The sequence below is a fragment of the Ailuropoda melanoleuca genome, chromosome 7, assembly GCF_002007445.2.
Source record: "Ailuropoda melanoleuca isolate Jingjing chromosome 7, ASM200744v2, whole genome shotgun sequence".
NCBI classification, from domain to species: Eukaryota; Metazoa; Chordata; class Mammalia; order Carnivora; family Ursidae; genus Ailuropoda; species Ailuropoda melanoleuca.
In genome coordinates, this window is record NC_048224.1 from 80394612 (window position 1) to 80407020 (window position 12409).

General features: G+C 44.9%; 1 protein-coding gene across 4 annotated transcripts in view; it reads left to right on the forward strand.

Moving 5' to 3' along the window:
* The window catches only part of ATP7B (ATPase copper transporting beta), a 70863-nt gene that overhangs the window by 7610 nt on the left and 50844 nt on the right, over positions 1–12409 (forward strand). For 2 of the 4 annotated variants that reach the window (XM_034665103.1, XM_034665104.1), the window contains exon 3: positions 8820–9105. The exons of the other annotated variants lie outside the window; for them this stretch is intronic. In XM_034665103.1, coding sequence (XP_034520994.1) covers positions 8857–9105 — 249 coding nt within the window. In that variant the 5' untranslated portion in view covers positions 8820–8856. The remainder of the gene's footprint in view (positions 1–8819; positions 9106–12409) is intronic. 4 annotated transcript variants of the gene reach the window in all.

Genomic DNA, 12409 nt, shown 5'->3' on the forward strand with positions numbered 1-12409 from the left:
GTGTGTCTGACCAGCTATAGGATGGAGGTTCCAACAAGCCCCTCCTTGGGTTCAATTAATTTGCTAGAGTAACTCACAGAACTCAGCGAAGTACTTAACTCACATCGATGTATTAAGAGGATATAAGTCAGGAACAGCCCGATAGAATTGCTACATTGGGCAAGGTCTGAGAGAGAACTTTATTTATTTTTTTAATGTTTTTTTATTATATTATGTTAGTCACCATATAGTACATCCCTGGTTTTTGATGTAAAGTTCGATGATTCATTAGTTGTGTATAACACCCAGTGCACCATGCAATACGTGCCCTCCTTACTACCCATCACCAGTCTATCCCATTCCCCCACCCCCTTCCCCTCTGAAGCCCTGTTTGTTTCTCAGAGTCCATAGTCTCTCATGCTTCATTCCCCCTTCTGATTACCCCCCCTTTCTTTATCCCTTTCTTCCCCTACCAATCTTCCTAGTTNTTTAGGAGACCAAATATATCTTTTTTTTTTTTTTTTTTTTTTTTAAAGATTTTATTTATTTATTTAACAGAGAGAGAGTACAAGCAGGGGGAACGGCAGGGAGAGGGAGAAGCAGGCTCTCTGCTGAGCAGGAAGCCTGACGTGGGGCTCAATCCCAGGACCCTGGGATCATTACCTGAGCCACTTAACCAACTGAGCCACCCAGGCGCCCCCCCCCCAAATATATATTTCTTATTATAAATCACAATATCACCTGTTTCCTTGTTGACACCCTGCATAGTTTGGTTCGTTATTGAAAGTAGGTGTTGAAGTCTCCCAACTGTCACTGGGAGATTGTCTTTTTTTCTTTTCATTTCTAACAGTTGTTTTTGTCATGTATTTTGTGTGCTGTTATTAGATGTATTTGTTTATAATTTTTATATCTTCCTGGTGGCAACTTTTATCATTGTAAAATGTACCTCTTTGTTTCTGGTAACACTGTTTTAAAGTCTGTTTTGTTTATCAACATAGCCACATCAGCTCTCTTGTGGTTACTGTTTGCGTGATACATCTTTTTCCACTCTTACTTTTAGCCTATTTGTATCTTTGAATCTAACATTCATCAAACTTCCTGGATGTGTAGGCTATTTTTTTTTCATTAAATTTGGGAAATTTTCAGTCACTATTTCTTTATTTTTTCTATTCCTTTCTCCTGGCCTCTCATCACGCATATGTTGGTGTGGGTAATGGTGTCCCAAATTTCTATGAGTGTAACCAAACCCAAGCCTGTCTACCTGATGCTCAGCAAAGCCAATCACCAAGACAGGTTTGGAACTAGGAAAGGGTTTATCGAGAGGCAGACAAATGAGAACAGGAAGGCAAGCCTCAACCCCACCTCCCTGAAGGGGGCAGAACAAGTTTTTTATAACCTTTAGGGCTTGAGATTATATACGTATTGATGGAAAAGGGCAGGGAAACTTATGACTATTCATGAGGAACAATGGAGTGTGCGCATTGAGCAAACATATACATAACATATGTCCCATGTTCACTTTAGGGGAAGACAATATCAGAATGAGACAAAATTCAGCCCCTGATGGCAGGAGGTTATCTTAGGACAGGGAGAAGGGGTGTGGGCATGCTGCAAAAGCTGGAATAAACTGGAGGGGGTCTTGGGCTCCTTATCTTGGGTAAGGAAGGCAGGGCCTTGCTGGTTCATAGGCTGGAACCACATCAGTTGACCTTGAGTCCAGGCTTCTGTGGAGACCATGAGTGGATTTGATAGTGGGGTCTGAAAAGATACAATAGCTGATTAGGGGAAACAGTTTTCTGAGAAACAAGCTTTAACCTTTCTGCTAGTTGCAACCTCATTAACCCTGTAGGCCTCAGTTTGTTTGTTTGTTTGTTTTAAGATTTTATTTATTTGTCAGAGAGAGAGAGAGCACAAGCAGGGGGAACTGGAGAGGGAGAAGCAGACTACCCGCTGAGCAGGGAGCCGGATGTGGGGCTTGATCCCACGACCCTGGGATCGTGACTGGAGCCCAAGGCAGACACTTAACCGACTGTTGATAGATTGCATTTTCTTAGATCTTATCTTGTTGGCTGATTCTTTCAGTTCAGATCTACCATTGGACCCAACTAGTGAATTTGCATTTCAGTTACTATACTTTTCAACCCCAGAATTTCCATTTGGTTCTTTTTTATACTTTCTATCTCCTTATTGATATTCTCTATTTAATGCAACATTGTTATCATCCCTTCCTTTATTTAAAATGGTTTTAATGGTTTCTGTGTTTGTAGAGTAAATCCTACATGCAGTTGCAATCACAGGCAGTTTTTGTTGGTGGCTTTGTTTCCCCCTGGTGTATGGATCATACTTTTTCTTTGCATGTCTCAAATTTTTTGGTAGAAACTGGACATTTTAGATGATTCTGGGTGAAATAAGTCAAGCAGAGAAAGACAATTATCATATGATCTCTCTCATCTATGGAACATAAGAACTAGGATGATCGGTAGGGGAAGAAAGGGATAAAGAAAAAAAAAAAAAATAAAATAAAAAAAAAAAAAAAAAAAAAAAACTCCAGCTACTTACCTTCTCTTGGAAACTCTGGAGCCCAAGTGTAACTGCCTCATTTTGGTGGAGCATGTTAACAAGAAAACTACAGAATCAAAATGGCATCACTTAGGTTAAGTCCCCAAGACTATAAAACAGGGTTTCATACCTAATCTAAATCAATTTCAACCTTCTGCAGAAATACAGCTCTTAACGGGTTAGTCAGGAGTTTTCAGATAAGCACCAATGAGGTAATCTGTCACATGGGTCTTCTCCATCCCCTAAAGGAAGATGAGGTAATCTGCATAGTAAGACCCTCTGCTCTTCCTCCTAAGGGAAGGTGATCTTGCCTGAAACAATTTTTTCTTTTCTCTCTCTTACAACTTTCATGCCCCACCCTCCTTCCCTTAAAATCTTCCATTTTGTACAACTCCTGGGAGCACCCCTCTGCTTGGTCAATGGGATGCTGTCCCATGTATGGATCGTTTAATAAAGCAAATTAAATCTTCAAATTTACTCCTTTGAATTTTGTTGTTGTTGTTGTTTTTAACAAGGTCAGTGCCTGTTGTCAGTAGTAATGAAGTTTAGACTGTTGGCTTGGAGGGGGATAGAATAAGGGAGGGAGAAGGGAGCCAGCTGTGCATGGAGGCGTCTTCTGAATGCTGAATACTTGTTTGAAAGTTTAGCAGCCCATGTTTTATTTTATAGCCAGCAAATATGTAAGTTGTTTTTGTTTCGTTTTCTGTGTCATTCATTCACCAAATGTATATTGAGAGGCTTAAATATAAGTGCTGCTGTGGTGCTGGGAATACAGAGGTGAGTAAAGAAAACAGACAAGGGATTCCTTGCACTTGTGAAACTTACATCCTAATGGAGAGATGGTCCGTAACAAGTAAAATATATATTACTGTATCAGATGGTAGTTGAGTACTCTGAAAAATAAGCAGGAAAGATCCATAGGGAGTGTGAGTGTTTGATATATAAACAGGATAATTAGGGGCAAGCCACAGAGAAGGTGACATTTGAGCAAAGACCTACAGAAGGTGAGGGGGTGAGCCATCTGGATAAGGGGTGTAGGGTAAGGGTTGTTTTTAAGCCCCAGAGAGTGGGGAGGGGGAGTCCCTGAGGTGGGGGCAAGCTTTGCTTTGTTGCAGAAACAGCAGGATCGGAATGGTTTTAGCCTAGTGAGTGACGGGTGAGCAGTGTGAGGATTGGCTGAAAAGCTAACTGCAGTCATCTGACTTTCCCTTAAGGGGGTTCTCTGGTTTTTGTGTTGAGAAGAGATTTTAAGGGCCAAGAACAGAGGCCAGAGGTCACTTAGAGGGGTTGTTCGAATAGTGTAGGTGAGATGTGCTGGTGGTTTGGACCAGGACCATAGTGGGGGATACTGAGAAGTGACTGGATGCTAGGTGTATTTGAAGATGGAACTGACAGGATTTGCTGAACATCTGCCTTCAAGGTTGAAAGGAGGAAACCGTTCTTGTCAAGGGTTAATGCAGGTTTTCCCTGGGCAAGTGGAAGGACGGAGATGGGACAGACTGGCAGAAGCAGGGAAGGGGCAGGATTTGGGGAGCTCAGTTTTAGCCAAGTTAACATTCAAGATGCATGTTAACTATCCAGCAGGAGATGGTGAGGGCCTTGGATCCCTCAGTGTGGAATTGGGAGTTAGCGGGTATAAGTGGAATTGCTGCTGGACTGAACGAGCTTACCAAGGAATGAGTATAGACAGGGACAGGATCCAAACAAGGGCTGAGTGGTGAGCCACTCCAGCACTAAGAACTTTGGGGCCTAGTAAGCTCCTGTGAAGGCCTCTGAGAAAGAGCTGTCAGGAGGGGGTTGGAGGAAAACCAGCAGGGGGTGGGTACTTGGGGCCCAACCTCGGGGACAAGGACACTTCTCCCTGCAGCCAGAGGGAAGGACTGATGCAGGTGGGCTGGTGGTTGAGATGTTGGCAGGCTCATCCGTGGAGACGGGATGGGGGTAGGGAGTGGAGGTCAGAGGAGCAGTGGGGAGAGGAGGATGTGTGGTGGGACCTCCAGGAGAGCAGAGAGGGAGAGGACGAGGGAGATGCACAGTGGGACTGCTGGAGGCACCAAGGGCTCTCTCCAGGTTCATGATCTCGAGGCAGCAGGGCCAGGCAGCCTGGCTGTGTTGGGTCTCATCCGCGTTCAGCTGGGAGCAGACAGGTAGGGAGTCAATGGGGACGTAGAGGGAACCAGGGCTGGAGTTGGGCCAGGTGGGCGTCCGATGACGAGGGCCACCAAGGAAGTTGAGGTGCATATGATTATGATTAACCGTGGGATGGAAACATTCCCTTTTATTCTGACAATCTCACGTGTTTCTCTTTTTGGCCCTGTCCAGTCTCTTTATGATTTAGAACCATGATATTTTTTTCACTGTAGGCAATCCAGCCAGGTTTTTCCTTTTTCTGTCTCCTGTTAATAAGCTAATCTAACAGTTGTGCCAAGCTGTTTCGGCCTCAGACACCCCCCAGTTCCTGGGCATGTGAGGAGTGGCCCCCCAGACCTCCCCCCCACCACAGCAGGTCTTCCAGGGTAACTGGCCTGCGGCAACACCAGGCACCTGATGTTCGAAGGATTTCTTTTATACTTTAATACTGTCCTCTACTGTTCTCTCCTAACCTGCTAATGAACTCCTGAGGGCAGAAAGTGTCTCGTGTCTTCTGATGTGCATAGCGCTTAAATGGTTGGCTCTCAGGCTCTAAATTATACTCATTTATTAACATTCCGCCTCCATTGTGAAGGATGGGCTGTTTGTACTGCTCACGTTCTCCGTCTGGGAACCTTCTGGGCCGCTGTTTCCCAGCGTGCAGCTTAGTGTCAGGTTCTGTCGTCCTGTCCTGACGCAGGATCCAGGGCTCCTCTGCCTGTCTTGGGAGGACTGGCGCAGTGTTCTTTCTGAGAAGCCCCACTCAGGGTGAGGCTGGTCATCTTTGTCAAGTGCTGACATTTTGGAACCAGATGTCTCTCTTCTGCATTAGGTTGTCGGTCTCGGAGGCTCATGGAAATATGAGTGGCCCATCTGCCTTTGGGCCCGGACTCCTCAGGTTACAACAGGATTTTTCTTTTTATACAAAAAAGATCCAGAGGGACTGAGAAGGTGGGTAGGATGGATTTATTTTGGAGAATAGCTGATATAATTTGCAGCTATGGGAGGCAAAGATAATTTAGTGTGAGGAGACCCTTGAAGACCTGTAGCTCTACAAGGAATATGTGAGAACCCCCCATGAAATCCTAGGTAGAAAGCACGTTGGGATCTGTCTGCACTTCATCTCAGTGAGCACACAGCACACATGTAACATCCGGGGAATGAGGTGTGTCCGTCACTGCGTTAGGTAAGACATAAGAACCTTGACTTCCAGGGGCTTGCAGTGTCTCACGGTGTGGGGCGTGTGCTAGGCATCAGGAACGAGTATGGACTGATCCGGACACATCCTCTGTGGAGGGAGAACACTTGGCCTCCAGTAGCAGCAGAGGCTAGGTACCTGCCAGGCCTGTGGTGTTCACGTTGGTGGCACTGGAATTCAGATAAGGGACCGAGCCCTGTTAGTGTGAATGGAGGCCACACTGAGAGCAGGACTTAAAGGATAAGGAGGATTAGCGGGGCCGAGGAGGGGAGCCTGGGGTCAGGTGTGAGGAAAGGGGGAGGTGCCGGAAGGAAGAGTTTGGACTGGATCCTCAGCCTGGGAAAGTGGTTCATGCTTTGGCTGTTTCGTAGGTCCCTTAGACTCTGTGGGAACAAAGGAGAAGCCAGCATTTCCACCCCAGACGCCCCAGGCATGCTTTCCCCCATTCCTCCTCATCTCTGCCAAACTGGAAAGGGCATTGCCAGCCGCAGGTCCTCTCGAGCTCCGAGCTCCAATCGCTGGATCGCTGAGCCTGGAGGCCCCCTCATTTGTTTAATCCTACCCTGCTATTCATTTTCTCTGCTCCTTGTAACCTTATAGGTCCCTCCTCCTCGGAGTCTTCGTTCTCATGCCAGCCCAAGCTGTATTTCTAAATCACAAGTATAAATCATGTAAGTCCTTTGCGTTAAAAACTGGCGATTCTCCACTGTCCACAGGACAAAGTCTAAACTTCAGGCCTGTTAATAACCTGGCCCCACCCTCCTTTTTCTGGCTGTCTTCTGGGTCTGAGTGGCCATTTAGGAGAAGTAAAAATATTTTATAGTAGAGTATTCAAATTTTCTATAGTTCATGGTGCTAACAGAAGCACTTGGGATGTATGATGCCAGCCTATTTTCCTTATCAACCATTCAGAGCTGCAGCACAGAAACATTTTTATTTATAATGATCCCCTGTCACCAAGGAGAAGTTGAAGTCTGGATAGTAACTCATATTTTAAAAGACAGCAGAAAGATAAATGGCACCTTTGGAGAAGGATTTCTGCCCAAAATGACAATTTTTTTTTTTAATCTGTGCTTAAAAAGATAAGCTTCAGGGGCGCCTGGGTGGCACAGCGGTTAAGCGTCTGCCTTCGGCTCAGGGCATGATCCCGGCGTTGTGGGATCGAGCCCCACATCAGGCTCTTCCGCTATGAGCCTGCTTCTTCCTCTCCCACTCCCCCTGCTTGTGTTCCCTCTCTCGCTGGCTGTCTCTATCTCTGTCGAATGAATAAATAAAATCTTAAAAAAAAAAAAAAAAAGAAAAAAAAAAGATAAGCTTCAGCTATCCGGAGAACCATACTTACAATGCACGCAAAGGAGCTATGAGGTGGTCCGCAGGCACTAGGAGATCCTGATGGATCCTGTCAGGAAACAGGGAGACCCTGGGTAGGTGAGATCTGAGCGATGGCAAGAAAGCAGTCACACACATTCCAGACTCCTCTAAGCCGGCTCCTACATGGAGCTGGGGCCTGAGGCCCTTAGCCTCAAACATGCCATTCCTTTTTGGTCACCGATTTGAAGGGCACTTCTTGGAAATGGAGGCAGGTTCTTTTTTGACTGAGCACAGGGCAGATAAAAAGCCAAGCGAGACACGTGGGAGTTGGCCGCCCTGAGCATGTTTCAGAAGTGGGAGCCAACAGGGAGTCAAATCCCCACAGAGCACGTGAGAGGTAGAAGGGTGAGAGTCTCAGGGCGCCTGTGGGGAGGCTGCCCTCCCTCAGAGAGATCAGATCTCTTGGTCAGCAGTCCTTGGGGCAGTGGTGGCAGTTTTAATTGGGGAAGAAGGGTCATAGGGAAGGGTCATTGCCTCTTATGGAAGCAGAATCCTCAGTGCCCCCGAGCAGAAGGTGACATGTCCTAAATGCCCTCAGGTATAGGCCCTTGTGACCCCCACCCTCCCCTGCCGGGGGCACATTCAGCCCGGGAGAGGAATGCAAAAGGATGTAGTGTCTGTTTTAACCACCCGATTCAGTCGGCAGTGTGGACATTCCATACATACACACTTGGAGGGGGCAGCACTTGGAGGGGGCAGCGTTGCCAGGATTAGTGGCTGGCGGAGCTGTTCCTTCCCATGGAGGATGAGGTTGCCTCTTTCCTGGCACTGAGCCGGTGGGGGTGGGAAGGGAGACAGTGCTGCCCAACAGAGCAGAGTGGAGGCTGCCTGGATTCCCTTAATCCTCCTGTGGAACAGCGGGTAGCCTGAGAAGCCTGAATTGTGGGTTACTCCATGGTTGTCCTGCTACGTATAAAAAGTGGATGAGTCTTGTTATCCAGTGAGTTTTTGCAGTCAGTCCTTACTGAAGTCAAGCCAAGTTGGTCCAAGGGAAAACAAAGCTGCAGGAAACATGGAACTTTCTTACACCTTCTTGAAAATGCAAGTCATGTTGCCTAGGAAATACTTCTGTCCCCTACCGTGCTGCACACCGCCAGCATTGGAGCTATGGACGGGGCAGCTGAAGTTATTCCAAGAAAGCGCTGGAAGTTTGCTAATAAAAGGAAGTGTCATTTCTCCCCTACCTCGAGGCTGGATTTCGGGGAGTGCACATGGCCAAAAAGGAAGCCGTGCTCAGCTTTGGGAGGTGATTACGTGCTGGGCTCCTGCACACGCTGGCCGGGTGTCCTGGCAGAGCTGGATGAGGGCACGTGTGGGGCCGTGTGCAAAGATTCCTAGTGCCGAATGCAGTGTGATGAGTGAGAGGCTGCCAATTGGTTGGAAGGATGTAGGTAAACAAGAGCAAATATATATATATCCCGCAGTGTGCAGCCTGCCGGAGTTCTGCGGCTGGCTGCTAGACTTGGCTGGCAGCCTCTCACCCGACTGGCTCCGGAGCAGAGGGGAATCTGCGGGACCGAGCGCAGAAGGTGCCTCCCCCTGCTAGTTAGGAGGACACTGTTAAAGCATTTCCTTCTCACAGGACCAGGTAGCGTGGTGAGGGCGAACTGCTTGCTCGAATGGTGGGTAAAGGTGTGACCGTGGACCCAGCGATGGAGGAGGCTGGGAGTGAGACGCCGGGGAGCCCTGAGCCGTCCTTCCTGGCGACCCTGGGTGACCCACAGGTGACCCTGGTGTCCGTCCACAAGCGGTGGTCCTTCAGGAGGAACCCTGGGGCCAGGGGCTCCACCAGGCCAGTGACTTCGGAGGAGGAGGAAGAGTTTGCACAGAAGGTTCTGAATGGAGCACGAGGAATCCGTTCCAATCAGGTCAGTGCAATTGCAGAAGGGCTCGCAAGCCGAGGGGGAGCTGGACCGGGCTCCCAGATGGACGCTGCTCCCATGTCCCAGGAGCAAGGGGTCAGGGAAGCCGGTCTCGGGGAGGGAGCCAGAGGCAAACTGGATCTCCAGAGACAAAAGTGCATCGTGCTAACTCTCGTGTTTGGTTGCTTATTTTTAGGATATTTTGTAAGCCTCTGTGAAGCACAAATTTTCCAAAAGGCAACTCAGACAAAAATGGATGTCCCCGTCTTCTTATTTTTTTTTAAATGTGTACCTTATTTTGTTAATGTCCACATTTCGACTAAATAAATATTTTGAGCAGGTTGCTGCAAAATGAAGCTGCTCTTCTTAAGCAAATGAAAGTTTTGTTTAACCCAAAGTTCAGGTCATGTTCGGAAGTAGGGCAGTGTAACGTTTTATAAAAACGGTGCCTTTTCATAGCATTTCTGGGTGGGACTGGTGGTTTGTGTGGGTCTTTTTTAGTGATGAAGGCAGATGGACAAAAATACTAGTTAGATACAAAGGAAAGTTTTCGTGAGTCTTTTGCTCCTTTAAGAGTTATTTTTGTTTCTTCTGGTTTTTATTGTTTAAAAAGTCCCAAAAGCTAAAAGAACTTTTGTGAAAAGAGGTTTCTGAAATGTACTATGCAAGAGATTTACATCTGTTGAGGGAAATTTATCAATGTTGTTTATGCAGTGCATGGTCAGCTTTTATATTTTTTAGCTGAGTGTCTAAGAGAGCAAAATATTAAATTTGGGGTGGGGGAATGCCTGACATTTCTTAAATGCTCAGACTCCTGCTTTACAAAATCCAGCCTGTGTCTATTTGAATGTGAAATATTCTAATTTTTAACGGCCAGTACTAATCTCGCGTGAGTAGGGGAGCAACCTGAACCTGGCTGGGGGAGCCCTTCAGAAAGGAGGCTGGGGTAGAGGCTGTGGTCCTGAGAGTCTGGTGCAGATCTGTGCTCTTCCGGTGCTGGGCTGGGGGACGTGGCAGACGGGTCTCGGACTCCTCCAGCTTCACATTCCCCACTGCAAAGTGGAACGATAAGTCCCACCTCCTGGGATTGTGAAAGCACTTTGTGGGGTGCTATAGAGACGCAACGTTGTACTGTTCCTGCCAAAATTACAATATTCAGTAGAATTCCCAACTCAAGATGTGGTTGGTGCTCTCTGGATGTCTGGTACAACTGTGTCAGCCAGTTAATCTGTCAGAGCGCAGTGCCAACTGTTTTTTTCTAAAGCTCTGATTGTAAAAGTAACGTGTTCATTGTATGAAACAAATTTAAGATGAGGCAAGGGGAACAAAGTATTAGGAAGAAAATGTAAGCAACCATATGCCCCAGCCACATACATGTGTGAGCATCTATATATTTATTTACAGATATAGGATCAGGTGGGACATAGTATTATACACCTTATATTTTTACTTAGTATTTTGTGAACATACACCCACACACATATGATATACGTACATCTATATCTATATCATCAGGTTTAGTTGCAGTCCCACTTTTAAATTTAGGATTATTTTTAGGAAAAATTGAAATGAATTATTCTCAAATGGGGGAAATTTGTAGTAGCTGGTTTAGGATGATAAGAACCAAGCTAAAAGTCATTTGTAAATGAGTACTTGTTCATTGCCAACAATGTATTGATCCCAAATCTGTCATAAATCAAACTTTGGATCTACTTGAGAGTTGAATTATTTAGTACTTGGTATGTCTTTTTGATGAAAGCCATTCTAACAGGCCTGAGGTGATACCTGGGTTGTGGTTTTGATTTGCATATCTCTGGTGATTAGCAGTGTTGAGCCCCTTCACATGGGCCTGTGGGCCATTTGTATGTCTTCTTTGGAGAAGTGTCTATTTGTGTCCTCTTCCCATTTTTTAATCTGTGTGTGTGTGTGTATAAATATATGTGTGTGTGTGTATAAATATGTGTGTGTGTGTGTGTGTATATAGAGAGAGAGAGAGTTGTAGGAGTTCTTTATGTATTTTGGATATAAACCCCTTATCAGATATGTGGTTTACCAATATTTTTTCCCATTCCATGGGTTGTCTTTTCATTTTGTTGATGGTTTCTTTTGCTATGCAGAAACTGTAGTTTGACGTGGTCCCACTTGTTTATTTTTGATTTTGTTGCTTGTGCTTTAAATGTCATACCCAAAAAAATCATTGTCAGGATCCATGTCAGGGAGCTTTTCCCCTATGTTTTCTTCTAGAGTCGTATGGTTTCTGGTCTTCTAAGTCTTTAATCCATTAGGGTTAATTTTCATGAATAGTGTAAGATATGGGTCCATTTTCATTCTTTTCCATGTGAATATCCAATTTCTCCAGCACCATTTATTGAAGAGACTATCTTTTTCTCCATTGAGCATTGCTCTTTTGTCAAATATTACTTGACCATATATTATTTTTTTAAAGGTTTATCAACCACCTCCGTTTCTTTTTCTGAGGATTATTTTTAGTATCAAGTTCCTATTGTGCATTACAGGGTAGTATACGTTATAAACATGTTTACACTTAAGTCTTTCAAAGGAATATATTGGTTTTATGTTGAGCTAATCATACCTATAATCCTAGGCAAAAACTTACATTCGTTAGCCATTATAGACTACTATAATGATTTATAGTATTTTGTGTGATAAAATAACTGCATTATTTCACCAAATCTGACAACCATATGGAATTTATCAATAATAATAATTAGCAAAAATAATCCCAAGTTCCTTGACTTCTCTCCTACGATTATCTGAGTTCCTGGTGTTGGTGTGACATCTCTTCCAGCCTGTGGCACTCTTGCACGTGTTTAATGCAAGGTCTTTTACATCGTGATCTTATAATTCTGGGAAATGACATAAGGTAATGATGACCTTATGATTCTGACTTAGACTGTTTCATTCAAATGTAAAAACATGTTTGAAGATATGGACAGTTGCTTGATAGTGACAGGATTGTTATATAACATTTCTTTGATGGGAGGGGCTTGAAATAACAGTATTATCAGAGAAGATTCTGAAGCAGGAAAAAAATGCTGTTGATTTGATAAAAGCCTGATAGGATAATTGTTGCAACAGACCTAAGTTAAAAGCCACGAAATTCTCTGAAAGGGTTAATAGTAAAGCTGTTTGGAACGAGATTGCAAACAAATTTTCTGAGGTAATAATTGTGAAGTGCTTCTTGGAGAGGTCTTATAGTTTGTGAATTTCTAGATTTTATTTTTTCGTATGTAGAAAACAACATGTGTTGTATATATATATTGAGACTGGTTAATTTACCTTTATTCAC